General features: G+C 49.3%; 3 protein-coding genes across 3 annotated transcripts; 2 read left to right on the top strand and 1 right to left on the bottom strand.

Moving 5' to 3' along the window:
- Positions 1-4,977: 4,977 nt before the first annotated feature.
- On the bottom strand, positions 4,978-8,249 carry PtA15_7A657 (uncharacterized protein; the record flags this gene model as incomplete). The annotated part of the gene is made up of 4 exons (XM_053171286.1): positions 4,978-5,103; positions 5,183-6,643; positions 6,746-7,279; positions 7,362-8,249. The coding sequence occupies 4 exons, from the start codon at positions 8,247-8,249 to the stop codon at positions 4,978-4,980; spliced, it is 3,009 nt and encodes a 1,002-aa protein (XP_053022483.1).
- A 68-nt stretch (positions 8,250-8,317) lies between these two features.
- On the top strand, positions 8,318-8,695 carry PtA15_7A656 (uncharacterized protein; the record flags this gene model as incomplete). The annotated part of the gene is made up of 2 exons (XM_053171285.1): positions 8,318-8,409; positions 8,530-8,695. 2 exons carry the CDS (start codon positions 8,318-8,320, stop codon positions 8,693-8,695), a joined length of 258 nt encoding a protein of 85 aa, XP_053022482.1.
- A 1,325-nt stretch (positions 8,696-10,020) lies between these two features.
- PtA15_7A655 (uncharacterized protein) lies at positions 10,021-10,358 on the top strand (the record flags this gene model as incomplete). Its single annotated transcript, XM_053171284.1, has 2 exons — positions 10,021-10,136; positions 10,259-10,358. 2 exons carry the CDS (start codon positions 10,021-10,023, stop codon positions 10,356-10,358), a joined length of 216 nt encoding a protein of 71 aa, XP_053022481.1.
- Positions 10,359-20,070: the final 9,712 nt, after the last annotated feature.

The following is a 20,070-nucleotide window of genomic DNA, read 5'->3' as shown; positions in this document are numbered from 1 at the left end:
AAAACAAAATCCCAGCCAAAAAAAATAAATAAGGAACAGTTAGATGAAAAAGGAGGAGTATATTTTTGGGGAGGCTGGGATGAAGGGAAGGGTAGCGGACCAATAGTGTGGCATTGAGTCTCACTCCGAGCAAGTTATTGGCTTTAGCCACTTATGCGGCCTCGAGAATACTCCCCCTCCGGCGACCCAGCTCGTGATTCCCACGCCCTGTAGCAGTACTTGTTTCTGTTGTCGGAGTGGAGAGCGTAACGAGCTGTCCGGCGGCCTCGTTCCATCCCGACACCCCGCAATCCGAAGCGAAAAAGACCGCATCTGTGGGAAAGCGCAAGCACAGGAAGGAGCAAGAGAGGAGGTAGAGTGAGGATCTCTTCGAAAGGTTTCTCTGAAGAGGACTTGGATGGATGGTGCGCGTACAATTCGGTTGTTTCCAATTCAATGCGGTACACACCAAAGGTTCAAAGGAAGATAAAACAAGCCGACGTCGATGGCGTCTGTGCGAATTGTTCTGGGGGGTCGATTTGGTGGTGGAGTCGTAAATGGTTTTGAGGATAGCATCGACAAAAGTGTTGAGGTCTAACGAGCCATGTTGGCTGAGCCCAGGGTCGGCGATCTCGAGGTCGAGCCCCAAGCTGATCGGGAGTCGGTCCAAGACGGATTCCAAGGTGACCATGCTATTCTTGAGGAAGTTGTGCCAATGGTCCGCCGATTGATCGTCGGGAGCCAACGAGCAACTCTCAAACGTCCGTGAAAGATCGCTGGCAAGCTTCATGAATTGGACACTTGTTACATTGTACATCGGGATTTCGAAGCCATAGACGTTGAGAGTGGTGCCGGAATAGACGACAGGGACGCCATCCCGAGTGACCTGCACGGATACCTGAACATACTTTCCAGAAAGAGACGATGCCGTTACAAAGGCGTTTGAGGCGAGGTTGATGGATGGAGTTCCAAAGGGCGATCCCATTGGCGAGTCGGCTTGGATGGTTGAAGCCGAGAAGCTGGTCATGGCTTTCCAGTACGTTTCAACCCGCCCTCCAAATGATAATTGAACATCTCGAAACGGCCTGATCACATTCAATTCAAATGCCACCTCGCCGATCACCTTGAGGTACTTATCCAAGAGTGGTAATACGCAGGGTTTCTGATTGCAGGGCCCTTCGAAGTTGGAGGGCAGACCAACGGCCTTGCTCATGACCTTCGTTCCAAAGGTGGGGAACAGCTCGAATTCCAGCGCAAAGTGATCAACGCTATCCGTGTGGAAAGAGAATGATTCACGCTCATAGTCGAGCGGTAAAATCGTACTGTGGACCGCCGATGCCACATCTGAACGGTTGCTGATGACCAGCTTGAGCGATGTGAGCTCAGGTTGTCCGTATAACTGGATCGCTTTGCGTGTCGACCGGGCCGTGTTCGGATGTCCTAGGAAGAGCTGCACCAACGCTTTCTTGTCCAAGTAAGTATGGCCGTATATTCTGAATGGGATGATTGGCGGTGGAAGGGAAAGATCAGGAATCAAATCCATATCGGTGTCGGCCAGCTCTATCTCTGTAGACGAGCCCGTCATCAAGCTGCCGGATTTCGCTACATCAGAAGGAAGCGCTCCATTAGGAACAGAAGGAGCGCGTTGAGTGGAAGTGGTCATTTCGCTATCTTGTTTTGCCACGCCGTTCAACCGCATCGATCGCTGTTTAGCAAGTAATAAGTTGACACAGCCAATGTGCCCTTGCCAAGCAGCGTAATGGATCGGACATTTGCGGCTTTCGTCCAACACCTGGCAATCACAGTCTGACGCAATCAGCGCCTCGACGCATTCGGTATGGCCTTCACTTGCCGCATGGAACAGTGGGGTCCATTGAGAGAATGTGTCCCGCTCATCCATGTTTGCGCCCGCATCTAGCAATGCCGCATGCCCTTCACGCGCTGCGAGGTGCTGAGGCCACATCCCCTCCTGATTGGCAAGGACCTGACTGCCACGTTTGAGCATCAGCAAAGCGATGTCCTCGTGGCCATGCTGACATGCTAGTGAGAGAGGAAGCAGACCGGCATGCCTGGCAGGCTCCAAGGAGATACCCGAATCGAGCAGGATTCGTACGCAATCTACTCGCCCCTTCGTGACTGAGTATATCAATGGTGTATAGCCGTCGTGATCAACACAGTATGGATCTGCGTTGTAGCTCAGTAGTAGTTGACATGCCTGGGCAAAGCCGCTCATGGCTGCATAATGCAAGGGCTGTCGACCGTAAACATCGGGAGTTGAGACCGAGACCTTGTGTTCGATGGCTTGGCGGATCAATCGAGTGCGACCAGCGCTGGCAGCCTCGTGCAAACACGATCGACCACTAATGTCATCCACGAATGAGAAATCGAGCCGGGATGATGGGATCAAGTCGTTTTCAACCATGGCGGTTGAAGGGGTAAGGATGGCCATCCGACTGCTGCCAATCTGAGCGCTATGCCTGTTGGGACCGGCTTGTGTCTGTGGTTCTTCGACGCTGAGAGCGGCTTTCCAAAGGATTCGGCCCAGCCTGCTCCGGACCGACGTTGTCTGTTCGAGAGGGGAGCTGGGAAGAGGTAAGAGATGGAGTAGCTCGGCAACCTGCTCCCGATTGTCAGCCTTGACGGCTTGGATCAGATTGGTTTCCAGCTCTTCAAATTCGATGATGTCGATCTCGACAGCGGTTTGGAGGGTTGTTGTTCGCTGTGAGGCGGGATGGTCAAGTACAACTCGTTGTTGCTGTTGCTTCCAATCGGTTGAGATTTGATCAGCACTAGGATCGGAGGCATGCGAGCGGGGCTGGCGATCGTCGGAGTCGACGAGAAGCTCCTCCAATTCGAGGATGTTTGCGGCCACTGCATCGTTTAATTCGGCAATGCATTCACGGTTGAAGACCGGTTGAACCTCGACTTGGCGGGACAGATATAGCTCCTTGGTACTCGATTTCGAGCGCTTGTCCCACTTCTTCAAAATCTTTCGAAAGCCGGTCTGATTGATGTCGACGAAGGCTTGGAGCTTGCGGAGATGTTCCTCAAAATGTCGAAATCCTTCGTAGAGAGTTGCGAAACTTGAGTTATCCTTAGTCAATTTGCGAGTGCGGCTGCATTGGACCACCTTGCGCTTGTCGATCAGTGTTCTCAACCGGACCTTGAGATCAGATTCTTTTTGCAAGTAAAATTGATTGATCTGCCGCGAATCCGGGGAGATATCTAAGATGAGAAATACTATTATGTAGGCTGTAGAGGTGGGTGAGGGATTCTGACCTTTTCAAGTTCTCGCTCCAGCTTGAAAAAGAAAGCAGCCTTGTGCAGTTTGAGGTTGCTCTCCGGACTTGCAGTTTGGCCATTGTAGGACTCGGGGAGTAGCTGGAGCTGTTGGTCTGCTTCTGAGTGTTGAAGGGGGTCTGCAGGACTGGGAGAGGCGATGGCGGGGGAGATGCCAGCATCCAGGAGGGCAGCATCTGCGGGTCGTCCTTTGGCCAGAGAATTGATGATCTGTCGGAGAATATCTTGGGGTTGAGGCGCGTCCACCCCGACACAATTCAAGAGTGGAGACCAAGAGAAAGAAGGAGGGGGAGGGAGAAAGAAAGGGGGCGTGGCGTAGAGCGGTCAATCGCACCTATTTGAGGCCCTTGTAGTCCAGATAGTACGCGGTCCAGCTGGGAATCTGCTGAGCTTGAAGCTGCTTTCCGAACTGCCATACAAGTCGAGAGTCAGCTGGTCATCAAGCCATTGATGGCTTGCAGACATTCAAAACGGCGGGGAAAGGAAGAGAACAAGTGGGATGGGCTGCGAACCTTCATGACCTATTCTAACCTTGTCGCTTTCTTCCTGGATCACCCACAACACAGATGATGAAGAGCAGCTTAGCAGGGGTTAGAGCAGACAGGAAAAAAGAAATAACTTACTAGTTGCGGCAGTCGCCGTTCAAGGTACTCGAAACAAAACGCAGCCTGGGTTTATCGTCGGAGTTGGAGGTGGGGCATGGTTTGAGTGGGATTGAGGGCGTTTCAGTGTGGACATCGCCAATACAGCATAATATTTTTTTCAGGTTGTCACAGCAGTGCAATGTTTCCCAGCAGCTGTCATCCAGAAAAGCAACATGAGGCTCAAACAATTTAAGAAGGGCCCAACACTGTGTAACTCAACCTCAAGCAGACTTAACCAGCAAATCATCCACCCTTTCCCCAAAAGAGGACAGGTATATGTAGTACTCCGGCCAACTTGTAATCAATTTCCTCTCACGTTGAAGATCTTCAGAACAACCTCTCAACTATTTATCTTAAGAGCAGTTTGTTCATTTTCTTGTAATAATCAGAGAGAAGCACACATTCAAGTCAAGAAACAAGCCTCAATAATATATCAATGTCAAAAACTGAAGAAAAAGAGAAAAAAAAGAAGATTTGTAATTATGTGAAGATTCGCGAAAAGGAACAAAACAAGTAGAGTTCTATTTAATATATTCATATCTACGGATGCTTTTTTCGAAAAGAACAAAAGAAAAGAAGTGAGATAAAGTATCTAATACATCAACCAAATTGTCCCATACATACAACCATTAAACATCATGATGATGGTGATGATGGATATGAACACAATGCATTCATTTTGTTTCGTTTTGTTTCGTCTTCTTTGTAAAAAGGAGAGAGAGAAAGAGGAGAGGAGAGTCAAGTAGAGAGAAGGAATTGCTTATGTATGACCGAGAGAAAGGATTCATTTAAATAAAACGACGAAAAATGAAAAGCACAGAAGGATTGGGGTGGTCTCTATCGGTGTAAATCTAAAAGAAAATTCAACCAGTTTTTGTTTCGTCATTTGAGATTTGGGAGAAGGTATGGGCTTTTTATATGTCCAACCTTATTTTGTTAGTTGGTTGTTAAAAGGAGAAGTTGTTTCCAGGGGGGGTAGGGAGTAGATTGAGGGGGGAGGAAGACCAGGAGTGATCAGAGACGCGAGAGGATGGGCGCAGGAAAGGTAAACTTTTTAATCTTCCCGATCCTGGAGATCATCATCGTCGTCGTCATCATCTTGATGCTGGTTTTCGGCCGCAGGGGAGGTCCGAGAAACGAGAGGAGAGTGGGCATCAGGGTCTTCCAAGAACGAGTCCATCTACAAACCAAGAACCAGGTCAGATTCCTCTAGAAGATAAGCAAGGAAGAGAGAGGGAGAGGGAGCGGGGGGACATTACATATTCGTCGTCGGGATCGATATCGTTATATGGAGCTGCGCGCCTCTTCTCACCATCGGTGTCCTCTTTCTGTTCCTGCTGATCCCGGCCATCGACGTTCTCGTGATCGCTGTCGTCCTCGGATCCAGAGGCGTTCCCGAAGGCGTCATAGAGATCCTTAGTGGTCGACTTGGGCTTAGGTTTGGGATGCTTATCGAGCGGCCCGCGGCCCAACGAGCGCATCGGAAGGTCCTCTTCCCCAGCGACCGGCTCGAAGCCATATCCGTTCCCGCGTCTCGTCGTCGCCTTTCCGAGCACCTGTTGGAAAAGCCCGCCGGGGCGCCGGGCACCCGAGAGCAGACCCACGCCCTGGTCCGGGTCCGGGTCGGCCTCGAAGCGGGCCCGATCGCGTCGGCGACGGATCCGAAGCAGGAAGAACCACCCACACAGACAGCCGCCGAGCACGATGGCCATCCCGAAGGCTACAAACACCCAGGAGGACTTGCCCCTCAGGTAGCCCGACATGCTCCCCATCCCCGTCACCATATCCCCTGGAACGCCGGCATGGTCCGGTGGCAGATGGGCCGTCGGTTTGACGAGCGACTTCGTCTTCGAAAATCCCATGCTGGTGTCCGTCACCAGCGGGGGTGGGTTCACAGCCGTCGGCTTTGTCGCCCCAAACACGCTCGAGCTCAATGCCGGCATCACCGTCTCCAGTGCCACGCCGGAAAGCGGGCTCGGCGGGAGCAGGATCTCAGCATCATCGGGCATCTTGAACAGCTTCTGGATCGTCGGGTCCTTGCATTCGCCCCACATGCCCATGGCCCAGTCCTCAAACGTCCCGTTGGTCCCCGGCGCCCCAATCGGATCCTGCACGCTCAATGTCCATGCCCCTACCGGATTCTCCCCCCAATGCTTGACGGTCATGAATACCCATCCCGGGAAGCCTGTGGAGGCATCATCGTACCGTCGATGGGCCGCCAGGATGGACACCGAGCCATGCGGACTGACCAGTAAGACTCGAACGTTCCCCCTCCGAGTGTGCTTGATGTTCACCGCAACGGTGATGTGCTCCAAGGATTCGAAGTTGGCCCCATCAAGATCGGCCTGGCTGACGACGATGGTCGCATTGGCTCCTGCGGCAGTGACCGGCTGACTATGAGCATTGACGTTGGCACTCGTCCACCATGCCTGTGGTTTGACTAACTTCCACGTCTTGGCCGCTTGGACGATCTGATAAGCATCCAGATTTCCAAATCCGAACTTGTGATTGTACAATCTTCCACTCGCCGTCTTTTGCCATTCTGGGTCTTCCAAGCTGAACGGGATTGCCGTGGTGACTGCCAAGTACTGCACATCCCGCCACGTCAGATCGGGTCGGGCCTGTAAGACGAGCGCAAATATACCCGCGCCTAATGGGGCTGCTGCCGAGGTGCCTCCATGTCGGTCCGTACATTTGTTCTTGCCCACATCAGTCGTGTGCTGAAAGAAAAGATGAAGATGAAGATAAGCTGAGGGCGAGGGAAATTCATGAACATATTTCCTCAAAAACAAGAGCGAAAAAGCGACGGAGAAATAGCTTACAATGTTGTCACCGCTACCGGATGAATAGGTGACCACCATATTCGCAGAACAAACTTCGGAGTAGTATGGATGGAGCCCCTGTCGATCGATCGCGCTAATGGTGACGGAGTAGATGCTATTTGTGTAGCCATCGAAATTGCATTGATCACCAACAGCTCCGCCGTTTCCACTAGCAAAGACGAAAACGCTGCCCTTGCCGCCTCTTCCCTTTTGGATCCCATTGAGCATAGCCTTGAAGATCAATCGGGATGGTGCTTCCATACTCTTGCCGTCATCCGGTGGGCCCCAACTGCAGCTATAGATGTGGTTTTCTTGGTAGCCGTAGTTCAGTGCCGAGGCTTCATCGGCATCACTGATTGATGCCGAAAGGATCCTGATCCCTGCTACTTTCCCATCGTAGGCCACTCCAACCCCACAGACGTCATTCCGCACCGCTGCGATTTCTCCAGCACATCTCGTGCCGTGTAAGTCATCGGGTAGACGTGGCTCAGGTAGAGGCGTATGATCGTTGTAATCCCATGAGCCTGCCTCGAACTGCACACACATAAAAATAAAAATAAAAAACGATAAGTGAGAAGTAGATAAAGAGAGAGAGGGGGGGGGAGATAATATGCACAAAGTTAGACTTGAGATCATCAGACGACATATCTATACCGTCATCGACGATTGCCACGGTGACGTTTTTGCCGGTGATTCCCATCTCCCAAACTCCGGATGCGTTGATCATATGTTTGTGGATGACATCATTGACGAGATGCCATTGTTTCGGCCAGAGAGGGTCGTAGATTTCGAACTGCCTGGCGACTTTCTGGGAAGGAGTGAGGGTCTTGCCACCCTTGGTTGGTCTTGAGACAGTCTGGCGGGGCTCCAGTGCGACTGGTCCCTCTGGGCCGGGTACATAGATCAGATCCCGTTTGTGACGTTTACGTAGGACTTGCCGTTCGAGAGATCTGATCGAGTATGCGAGATGTCGTGCGGAGAGTGTGGATTTGGAGAGGGAACGTTTCTGGCGGGTTTTCTGATCGAAGTGATTGATCTGAGATTCGAGGAGGGGATCATAAGCTGAGCGCCTGATGAGTTGGAAATGTTCGAGGACCGAGTCGCGTGGTTTCTGCTGAGAAGGATCCTCTGGCAGACTCCGGGGATGATGGGAGTCGACAGACAGCTGATAGCCTTGTTCGACCCTTGTCTTGGGTGCTTTGACGAGCCAGAAGTTTTCTAGTTCGCCTACCCGTTCGACGAACTCGGTATCCAGCCTGTCTGCTAGATCCCGTGCCATCGACTGGATCGAGGCTGGATCTGCTTCGGAGGTTGTCGAGCTGGTTTCGATGACGTAGTAGGCATGCGAGTCGTAGGACCGTGGCTGAGGCCGTTGTCTGGCTGCGATGAGGAGTGTCTGCGGAAGACAGATGACCAGCAGGGTGAGGATGGACCAGGATGGGCTGTTGGCGGTCCTTGTCCTTCTCCTCGGCCGCGTGATGATGGATGATGAGATGATCCACATGGGTCGGGTGCGTGCTTGTTTTGGTTGGTGTGTGCGTCGATGACCGCTGTGGGGCTGTTGGTACCACCATGACCTACTCCAGCCCCCCGATCAGCTCTCCCAGGAGGGCTAGCCGATTACATAATCGAGCCCCCCTCCCTCGCCAACCACAGCTCGCCCAGTCGACTGCTTCTCCATAAAAAACCCACCACCTTGCCGCTCACCTCTTACACAGCCGCAAGCCAATCCAAATCCCAATCAAACCAATCAACGATTAACGATGACCCTTTTTATCCCGAAGTGAGTTTACAAACCCCCGCACTCTTTTAGACAGTTCCGATCCGTACGATCATCTCGGCTCGTCCGAGATCATCCCCTTAACGGCTTCAGGAGATTCAGAGTCAAAGCGAAGATTAACCAGAGATCTCGTATTAGAAGTTGCCTCGGCCCGGCACCCTGACCACTAGATCTTCGGATCTGGGTCATGGTTGTGTATTTCTTTGGTCAGGTGACTGTCAAACGGTTCTCACATCTCCCACTGCTATATTGTAATACGATCAACTTCTTTCTTTAGAGGCCGTTCTTGCAATGTGATAGTAATTTAAATATAGGTCCTTCAAGCTGTGTTCAGCTGTAAGCTGTCAGGAGTTAACAAGCCACGCGCTTTTTGTCAGCAGAATATACCTATAAGTTCACTCTCCATTTCACCACTCTGCAAGCAGCGAGCTGGGAGTTTCTTGAGTTAGTCTCCTCCCATGGCGCACGTTCTGAGTAGGGTTCATAACCTTCACTAGCTTTCTTGTTGGTGCCAGAGTTCCTCTGTAACTGAAGGGCCTTCCCGCAGGGTCCCTTCGAAGGATCCTAAAGGAACCTCGCTCCGGTTGGCGCCGTGCGACCAGGATTCATGTCCCGCTCCATCCGGGGAAAAAGGCATCAGTGAGGTTAGCCGAGGCTCGTAGGGGACAAGGCACAGCCTTAGCAAGTTCCGGAAGCAATGGTGGGGTTTGATTCCCTAACCCAAACACTGAGAATTGTGGACCAAGTTCTCTCATCATACCATGCAACCAGAAGAGGGCAAATGGAAAGCCAGACAAAGTGTACCTAATTTACATATTTTTCATGGTTGCACTTTTATTTCGACATGAGCATGCACCTGACAGCTTTAGGCATCGGATTCGTGGATCGATGTCACCCTGCTTGTACACGGAGTAAGGTCCAGTGATCTGTCTGCCTTGCCAAGTGTCGGCCAGCTTCGTCTCGTCAATTTTTCCATTGTCGCTGGTGGGGAGCCCTCACCGACGTATGTTTACAGCACACATGTCCAAACCGGACAGGTCGTTGCAGGTCGTTGCCCGTCAGCGGAAGGTGGTCTGGCATGGTTGGCGGAGGCTTTTGGATAGCCGCAGGGTTGTGTGAGGGGAGGAGCGCGTTGCAGTGGTGTTATAAACTGAGTAAAGTTTGTGGACGAAGTGGAAGAAGGGTGGTGGCAAACCTTGCGGTGCTCTCACACGGTGACGCGAGGCTGGCGTCCAGCCCATGTGAAATTGGACATCACCCGGGGGCCATCCTCGACGGTCAGCAACAGTCATCCCGATCGGCAGTCCCGAGAAACCACCTTCATCAACCAACCCAGGAAAACTTGTCGCCCTGCAGACTTTCGCCACTCTCTTTGCTCTTAATAACCCCCACCGGGCCAGTCTCACCTTGATTCCATCCACAAACAAGTCAATATCCTTGGTATTCAAGAGAAAACGCGGATCCAGCAATCCAACAGAGTAGGCAGTCATCAAACATGCTCAAGATCATCCGTCTAATATCAAAGATCTACTTATTCGTTTCGGCTATTCGGAAGCTCAACCTCCAACTAATCAAGAAACATTCTGAACTACTCAAACAAGAAAGGGGATCGTAAGTCACTTGGTTGTCACCCGCATCGCTTAGCTTTACACACGGTATCATAAAGACATCCGACCCCGATCAGCAGCAGACTAATCTTTTCTCTGGTTCTGCTCGTTTGTCACCATACCTAGACGGACTACTAGCGAAACCTCGCTGGTTGTCAGGCTGTCCGATCATTGTGCTTACTTCGATCCGAGGAAAACCATCAGAAACTTGCTGCTGGGCTTTTGAGCCCTATCTTTCACAAAACTCGCAACCATATCTCGTCCTGTTCCGCTTTACATCCACCCGAAATCGATCTACCCATTACACCCCAAATCACAGGCACGACGCGTCTTTCTGGAGTCATTCGCTTTCCTTTCATCCATCGTCTTTCGTACTTCTCGACTGGGTTGAGTTTTCTTCTTTCAATTTTGTCGGAGATACAAGCAAGCTACTGGGTAGCGAGGTAGGCCTCATCTTCTTCCGTAGATATCCAAGTACTTCCACCCACCTAACAAGACTTTTACTTCTACCTCCATTTGATCTTAGCGCATGTGTCTCTCAATCAGCTCGGCCCTTCTTCGATCGGAATTTTCAATCAAGGCAGACGCGCATGCGTCGATATCTCACATCTACTTGGGCTAGATCCCACTTGCCGAAAATTTATACCTTCGTTCAACTTTTTTTTCTCTTCTCATTGGCCTCGCTTGGATTCACACTCACTCACTAGATCCATCGACTGCATCAACAACTCAACAAAACAGAAAACTCTCCATCGGAGAACAAAACTAAACCAGAAACAGACACCGTTTTTTTTTACCAAGTATTTGATTCTGTAAACATCTCTGATCCGCTGCATCGTCAATCCTTCAACATTTCCTTCATCTCATTGTCAGAAAAATTTAAAAAGTTGTAACCCAACCTCGCACTCTTGATTTCACCAACAGAATTTCTCTATCATCTAAAATACATTCCGACTTGTTATCTTGATCACTCCTTTCATATTCTTGTCCCCTCTGGTATCCCTTTTCTCTGTCTCAATTCTGATTGCTTACTTTTGTTGCAAATCCTGCAACTTTGTATATACGGATTTCTTGAATAACATTCCTGCCAAAAACAGGTGCTCACAATTAGGGTGTTCAAAATTGATTTTTGAATATCATTTTGCATAAAATCATAAGATTTGTCAAAGTTTTGAGAGGCACTTGAAATGAAGAGAACCCTCAAATTTCACCCCATCAAAAGTTCGGACATGTAGATCTTATGATTTTATGTAGAAAGTGGTTTGAAAATCAATTTTGAACACCACAAATCATTTCAGGACCACTGCTTCCAATTCCTCCCACAATTGCCTGTAATGCTTTAGCAAAATCCTCTTGTTTCAGGTGCCAAGGGACCCAGCGCACCAAAGGTGCCTTGCAAAGCAAGCCTCTGAAAGAGGGGCTTGTGAGTAAAGTCCCAGCCATGGCCTGAGAGCTGTGGCTTGTTGTGGCTTTTTTTGCCTTTTTGCAACTCAGACCCTTGTAACTCCTAAACCATCAAGCCAATTAACATGCTGACCTTTGGCATGAAGTATAGCATCTTGGCATTATGGCCATACCTTTTTTCATATTTGGGGCTAATAGCACCCATTCCCTGGCATTTGAGTGAGGGTTGGAGGTACCTTGTTCAATTGGCACATGGGGCATATCAGCCACAGATCCAGTTACTCAGGTAGTACAAACACACAGTCTATCCATTTAGAGAATCCTTACCAGTGGCTAGTTTGGCTGGCAGCTAACTAGGTTAGCTACCAGATTCAACCACACCAAGGTTAGCTACCAGATTCAACCACACCAGGCTGAGATAAGCCTGCTAAGCCCAAGCTAAATTAGCTGAAAGCTCTGATTCCAGCTAACTGTTGCTACATTTAGCAACATTTAGCTTGCAAGCTAACTGTTGATACATTTAGCAACATTTAGCTTGCAAGCTAACTGCCATCAGCCATTCACAAAACTGAACTCAATGCTTCACTAGCTACCAGTACACTTGATATCACTCTTGCTACTCTGGCTAGCAATAGTGATGATTCACAACTTTCACAATCTTAGCTTGACTGGTTATAAGGATGCTCTTAGGTGACAGGAATTAATCCACTATGCTGCATTTCAACTGTGAGCAGTTGAACTTTTTTTTCTTTTTTTTGCAGTGGGACACCGGTCAAAATGGGTGCACAGTAGCAACAGTGGGCCACTACGCTAAACTACGCTATTTTAGCCCTAATGTTTAGCGTAGCGGGAAAAATTGCTGGCCTTTTTTGAATAGCTTTAGCTCGCTGTTAGCGCCGCTACGCTGTGCTAATTTTCAGCAGCGCTAACAGCACGCCAATTTTTGTTTAGCGTTAGCGCTACACTACAGCCGCTGCGCTGCGCTACGTTGCGCTAAGGCGCTTTTAGCGGAAAAAAAGCCTCTTTTGCCTCAAAAAAGCGCTGTAGCGCAGCGTAGCGTACGCTCTTTTGCGCCCTGCGTGCTTAGCGTTAGCGCCATTGCGCAAATCTGGGCTAACGCTACGCTAAAAGCTAAAATAGCTTTGCACCCTGTGCGCGTAGCGTTAGCGCAGATGCACGCAATTGCGCTAACACTACGCCAAAAAATGGTGCATTTGCGCTGCACTACGCTACGCCAACAGCTATGGTAGCATAGCTGAACCACTGTTGCCGCAAAGGTCCGCTGCATGATGTTGTTGGGCTTCAGCAGCTGCCCTAAGGTCAGTTTCTCGCCAGGGGCGGGGGCTAGGTCCGGTCTTCTCAAAAGAGCATTGGGTTTGGTGGCTTGGCGGCCCGTGCGGAAGATGATTTTGGAAATCAAAGCAACCCATGGTCTCCGCCCACCGCGCCTGTCTTTGAGTGAGCTCCTTGGTGGTCATGAAGCTTTCTAGGTTCCGGTGATTGGTGTAAACAATGGCGGTCAGGCGGTGCGGGTTTCCCTCAAGGTACTGCCACCACTCTTTGAAAGCGGCAACAATGGCCAAAAGTTCCTTGTCAAAAATCTCATAGTTCTTCTCCGCCTGCGCCAATGATTGGGATAAGTAAGCGACGGGGTGGAGTTCTTTGTCTTTGTTGCAGACTTGAGACAGAAATGCTCCAAGCGCAAAGTCGGAGCAGTTGCATTCCAAAATAAACAGCTTGTACGGGTCCTCAATCTTGAGTATCAAAGCGGAGGTGAAGGTGGTCTTCAGGCATTCAAACACGGAGTTACATTTGTTGTCCCAAACAAAGGGGTTTTTTGCTTTGGTCAGGTTGTGTAAGGGTCTGGTCTTCCCCAAAAAGTGGACAATGAACCAGCGGTAAAATTTTGAGAATCCAATGAACCGCTGGAGTTCCGTAACTTTCCGCAGTGCAGGCCACTCCTTCACTGCCTTCACTTTTGTGGGGTCCATCCTAATCCAGTTACACACAATTATGAGGCCAAGATATTCCACCTCTGGTTGTGAAAATTCACATTTCTCTGGTTTCAGCCATAATCAATGCTTGCCCAGGGTCTCCAGAATTCCCTTAACGGCTGCCATGTGATTGTAACCTTTCTGTGTGTACACCATAATGCCATCCAGGTACGTGGCGGTGCCCTTTCCAATTTGTCCAAGGAAAATGTCTTGCATGAAGTATTGCAAGTATCCTGGCGCTCCTGTGGGTCCACATGGCATAGTGAGCGGAGCAAATTGCCCCGCCTTGCAGATGAAAGCTAGCTTATCCTCATCTCCCTCCGCCACACGGTGTGAGACTCAAAAGTGGTAATGAAACCCTTTTGCTGAATGGTGAAGGGTATGATGGAGTTGCAAGCTCTGCCCTTCTGTTATCAGTCAACAAGACCCACCAAGCTCAGCTTGGCAAGTTTTATCAAGTGATAGGTCTGGTCTGTTCCAGATGAAATCTGTTTGACTGGCAACATGTAAGTGTTTTAATTACTTTGTTATAAGGGTTGAATTGTTGTTATAAGGGTTGATTTATTGTTATAAGGGTTTTAGGATTTGAGTGTGGATGAGTGTTGGGTGACTTGTGAGTTCCGGGTGAGGAACTGGGGAGCAGGCCACTGGGGGTGGAGAGAGCTCCTTTTATAGACAAAAGTGGAGCCCCAAAGGGGCTTGTGGGTTAGGGTTTCAGCTAATCTAGACAACAGGGTGAGGGATTTTAGCTGGTGGGAGTAGATACAAATGATGTCATAACCCCTCAGGGGCGCATGAATGGTGTCAGAATATACAACAGAACATTCTAAACATGCCAGGGGTGCATACATGATGTAAGAATATACAACAGAAAATTCTAACGCATGCATGAGGTGACAGTAGACTGCATGAGCTGTCATACAGGGGGAATTAGTGTATACACAAAGTCTGAGGCTGCAGAAACAGTGTAAATGATGTCATATTATGTATATAAAGGAGTGTATGTAGTTAATATGTAATGAGTGTAGCCGGACAGGGAGATGTATGTTTGTATCCTGTGATGTGTATATGTGTACTACTGTGAAACTTGGGTTGAGGCAGGTGACAGCTGGGTTACTGGGGCTGGCCGTGTGATAGATGTCCATGAGGTGTAACTTCCACACTAGAGGGGGTCAAGGGGTGCTTCCAGTGGTGACTAGCGGTGAAATTGGCCGTAGAATCCATTTCTGGGGTCCATTTGATGGTATCTTGAGTCCTAGTATGAGTAATTATGTGGCATAGGAAAAAGTTTTTATTTTTCCACTTTTCCGTCTACCACAACGGAGGTTTCCGCAGGTGTTGCAGAGGTCTAGTTTTGTGAAGGTGTCGGCGTTTAGCAGGCTGGCAACCAGGTCCATGTTCAGTGGAAGGGGATAGCGGTTCTTCACTATCAGCGCGTTGAGTTTTTGGTAGTCAAAACAGGGGTGGAGGTTTCCGTCCTTCTTCCTGGTGAATAGAACTGGGGCTGCCCATGGTGATGTGGTTTGCTGGATTGTTCCACTGGCCAGTCCTTCCGCAATCAGTTTGTCAAGTGCCTTGTTCTCCGCTGGTGAAAGTGGAATGATCCAGCTTGCTTGTGGTGTGGCTCTGGGGACTAGGTAAACACAAAATTCATATTTTCTTTGTGGAGGTAGGCTCTTAGCCCTGGATTTTCGGAACATGTCAATGAATCAATGGTAGCACTGTGGGACTAGTTCTTTGGTGGTCCGCGCTGCAATAGCGGCCTTTCCTGCCACCGCTAGCCGGGAAGAGGTCAACCACAATGTTTTGGTGGCGCTAATCTCTGTGGTGTAATGTTCTAGGAGAGAAAGGGGCTTGCCAGCTTCTTCGGAGAATGATTTTGGAGAAACTTTATCGGACTCACATTGCGGGGGCGGTAAAATACACCCCCCCCCCCCAACACAAATCCTAGCTTTCCCCATCATGGGACCTTGGCCCTCTGTTGAGAATGTTTGCGGAGTGGAAAATACCGCCAAAGCGGCAGCAAAATTGTTGGCGGGGTTGGCGGGGTTCCATTCAGGTTGTGGAGGGGCAGGATTCCAGTCGGGGTGTGGAGTACTATCTACGGGGAAAACAAGCTTGCCAGCCGTTTCAGGGAGTATGGATGAGGGTAGTCTATAGAACTCACATTGCGGGGGCGGTGTGGAACTACTCTTTGGGATGTATAGAGCTTGAGAGGGAATTGGTGCTTTAATGGGCTGCCTCTCTGGGAAAAAGAAAAAGATATAAGAGTGTGGACTCTTATGGAAAGGTGTGGCTATAGAGGATTCTTGAGATATGTCTTGAGGGTTACTTTTCTACTAATCTAATATTTTTTACACAGATAACAAGCTTGTCCAATCTGATTTATTGGCATAAGCAAGGCTAATGATAGGTGACCAGTGATCTGAATTACTTTGACAGGATATGATGGGGAACAAATGAAGAGGAAAACAACCCGGTTTATATACACAAGAAAGAGGAGCCATGAGGAAACAAGGATAAACTGGAGGGAAGCATAGAACATTCTACTTCTATAGGATGAAACAGCCATGTGGTCAGAGTAGTGGGTCAAGGAGTCACATGATGGTGTAATAGTGGGTGGGGATGATGCCATCTTCTGGGGGCTATGGTGCAATCTTCCTAGTTAGAGGAGGGGATGTGTGAGACATAACAGGGGTAGAATATTCTATGATCTAAGATAGGAGGAGTTAGGTGTTTCAGGAAGTGTTTCAGGAAGAAGTAATCTAAGGATCTAAGATAGGAGGAGTCAGGTGTTTCATGAAGTGTTTCAGGAAGTAATAATCTAGGTGGTGTTTGGGGCTATGTCTAGTATAATGTGTATCATGTTGGGTTTGGAGGGTGAAGGGTTTCAAGGTTGCTTATACATCTTTGAGCACATGGTTCTAAGGAAATACTAGAAGAAGGGGGTAACATGTGAACTGGGTAGATGTTTGAGAGTAGGGAGAGGGTTTACCCAAGAGAGGGGGAGTGTGGGAATAGGAAATACTATTATCCAGGGTATGACCATTGAGTGGGGATGTTGAGGGCCTTGGGCTTTGCTGACAAGGGGGGCAGAGGTATGAGATTTAGTCTTGAGGTGTGACAGCCTTGTGATTTATGGTTGCTGGTTTTCTGGGTAGATCAGGATTGGCTTACCACAGCGGTAAAACACACACCCCCTTGTCACAAATCCTAGATTTCCCCATCATGGGCCCTTGGCCCTCTGTGGAGGATGTTTTTGGAGTGGAAAAAAATGCAGAGGCAGTTGCAATGTTGGAGTGGTTGGGGCGGAGGGTGCAGGTGGTCCAGTCGATTTGGTGTCCGTGTTTGCGGATCCATGGCAGCCCAAGGATGCCATTGTACATGTCTTTCAGTCGGGTAATGATGAATTTTGAAGGGCGGGGTTCTTCATTCAGAGTCAGGTCAATCTAATATGCCACTTGGGATGTGGATCCATCAAATCCTGAGACGGTCCGCCTTGAGGCGATGGTGTTGCGGAGTAATCCCGCCGGGGCAGCGTAGGATTCACTCAACACATCGTGGGTTGCTCCGGAATCAATCAAGAAGGAGGCAGGGGGAAAGGGATTCTGGGGTGTGGCTCTGGGAGTTGTGATGGTGCAAGAGATAAAACATTGGGGATCAATTTCATCTCTGTTTAAAGTTTGACTAGCACTAATACTACAAGACAACTCCGCCACGTCAGGAAAGGCACAACCTTCATTCCTGAGCACCTCCATTTTTTGACAAGTTGGCCCAGCCTTTTTTCCCTCCGCCTATTGCCGCCATCCCTTCCACTAGTTGGCCAATCTGATCCTCCATTGCCACAATCCTGGCGTTTCCAGGGTCTTTTCCCTTCTTGGTGGGACAGTTGCGGGATATGTGGCCCTGCACTCCGCATTGGAAACAGAGTCCTTCCTGCATCATCCGGGCCTTCTCAGAGTCGGAGAGTCGTCTGTTTAACACCAATAGGTCCATAGCGTTGGGGCCAATCTTCTGTTTGGTTGGCGCTGTTCCGGTCTCTGCTCTGCTCATCGCCGTGACAAGCTCTAGTGCCAAGCTAGTAACCTCATTAACAGTTGCAAATGTGGTGCGGGAAATTATGAGCCCCATCTGGATGTCCCGCTTCAGGCCCTGGCGGTACTGGCAGATCAGGGTGGGGATTTCCCATCCCGCTGCGGAAGTATGCTGGACAAAGGAGTGGGTGTAGTCCACCACGGAACCGGTCTGCTTCAGCGCTTGGAGGGCTTGTTCCGCCTTTGTCTTCTTTTCCGGGTCAAAAAACATGGCCCAGAAGGATGCCGTGAACTCCGCGTAGGTCAGGGTGGGTGGGTCCGCTGCCGCCTGGTCAAGGAACAGGGCGGCCCATACGCCCACGGTTCCGGTCATGTACAAGGACACGAATAAGGTTTGTGTTGAGTTGTTTGGGAAAAAGGCCTTGTTCAAGGTCATGTAGATGGCGACCTGCCTGGCGAACGTCTCCGCCGCTGTTCTGTGTTCCCCATTGAACTTGTTGGGTTGGGCAACCTTGGGGGCCTTGGTTGTGGCTACCTCCGCTCCGGTGGTTGGTAGGGGGGGGGGGGGTTGGGTTCTGCTTGCGGAGTGCGTCCTCCAAATTGGCCTTGGCCTGACGGTGTTGTGGTGTGCCAAATCTGTTTCAAGTATCAAATTACATAAAGTGATGGCTGAATATGAGAAGGAGGTATATTCTTAGATTTATTATTGCATAATTAGATTCTACAGGTCATTTAACCCCTAGTCACTCACTTGAACCACTAGGATAGCTCCACTCAGTCAAAAGTTATTTTGTTTAAATAGTTTTCATCCAACATAAGTACATAGTATAGTAGTACATTGGTAGTACATAATATGGTTTTAAAGCCAACCACAACTGGGCCTTTTTTTGTGCATATGTATTCAATTACAGTTAGGGCTATAACCACAAGTTGGCCATATTTGTATGCATATGCAATTAGACTTAGGGCTAGAACCATAAGCCGGCCGCCTTGTGAATAGGCTAAATAAGGAGCCCTTCCTCCCCCCTCATCTGAATTCAGCCTGTGAATAGCAGCCACCAACCAACCAGTCACTCATTCATTTAACAGTGTGATCTCAAACATCCACTCACCCAACACCTGTGATCATAATCAGCTTCTTAAATAGATTTTGTCATTTCACATCATCTGCATTGTTTGATCTAAGTCTGATAGAGACTACTGCACATAGTGATCTCTATCAAGGTTTTGCCACAACAATAAATAAATTTTGTTGTCACAATCCTTGTGTAGTACAATAGAGGGGCTGGTCCTTCAAACCACCTGTAACATAAATATTGCTTAACTGCAATATTATATTTGTTATCTCCCCCTCACAGAACTTCCACACGTCCCAAAGGAGTTCTCACAGTGTTTTTTCTCTTCTTTGTTGGCCTTCTTGGTGATGTTGGCCAGTTGTTGTCAGATTTTGGCGGCTTTGGAGGCGTCCATTGTATTGCTGTGTGACGTTGGAGCGGTATATTCAAGGTCTCTAAGAATGGAGTTGGGTTTCTGAGAGCGGAGTGCAAGATATTCAAGGTTTTGGAGTCGGGATGTTCAAGTTTTTTGGAGGTGGAGGAATCTGGTTCTTGGTCTTTGTCTCCGTAGAGTAGATCCTGCAATATGTTATGGTCTGTTCTATGGAGAGGAAGATGGAGTCTGGGGGTTCTGGATCCAAGATGGTAGATTGCAGGATGAGGAAGAAGCTTGGATCTCCAGCCTCTCAAACCTTGAGTATGGTCCATGACATGTACATGTAGTCTATGTGCATGTGAGTCTGTGCTGCAGAGCCCACGCTACGGCTCATAACAGTCTAGCCCAAACCCTTTCTACGGGCAGCTCGCCGGCGACTTGGGCGGGCTTAGAGATAGACAGGTAAAGCGGGCAGCCCATCCACCAAAGAAAAAAAATGGAGAGAAGATTGATTGCATAAAAAGAAGACAAAGACATAAAAAAACAAGTTTGATCTAGGATGGAGATGAGAGGTAGAGGTCCAAGGATGAGACAGAAAAACACACACCTCAGGCGCAAAACTAAAAATTAGCTTTGAATTTGCTTCAAATGATAATTGAGTGAAAATTAAGGGTTGGGCTTTAGGCATGCCAAAAAAATGCCAGATGCACGCCAAAAAAGGCGTGAACTGCGGACCACTCCAAGAGTGGAGGATTGTTCACTCCAAAACCAGCCCCCATTTGGAGTGTCCAACCCGGCACTCCAGGCTGGTATGGAGCGAACACTCTGCCACGCCAAAACCAGCCCCCCCTCGATGGCCGGTCTGCGCCGGGATCGAGGGCAGTATGTACACTCGATGACCGGCACAGGCCACAGGCCGGTCATCGAGGGCAGTACACTCGATGACGGGCACAGGCCGGTCATCGAGAGGATCCATTCCTCTCGATGACCGGCATAGACCGGTCATCGAGAGGATCCATCCCTCTCGATGACCGGCATAGACCGGTCATCGAGAGGATATATCCCTCTCGATGAC

This window comes from Puccinia triticina, chromosome 7A (genome assembly GCF_026914185.1).
Source record: "Puccinia triticina chromosome 7A, complete sequence".
NCBI classification, from domain to species: domain Eukaryota; kingdom Fungi; phylum Basidiomycota; class Pucciniomycetes; order Pucciniales; family Pucciniaceae; genus Puccinia; species Puccinia triticina.
The sequence above is the reverse complement of the archived record's forward strand: the minus strand, read 5'-3'. Positions and strand labels throughout refer to the sequence as shown.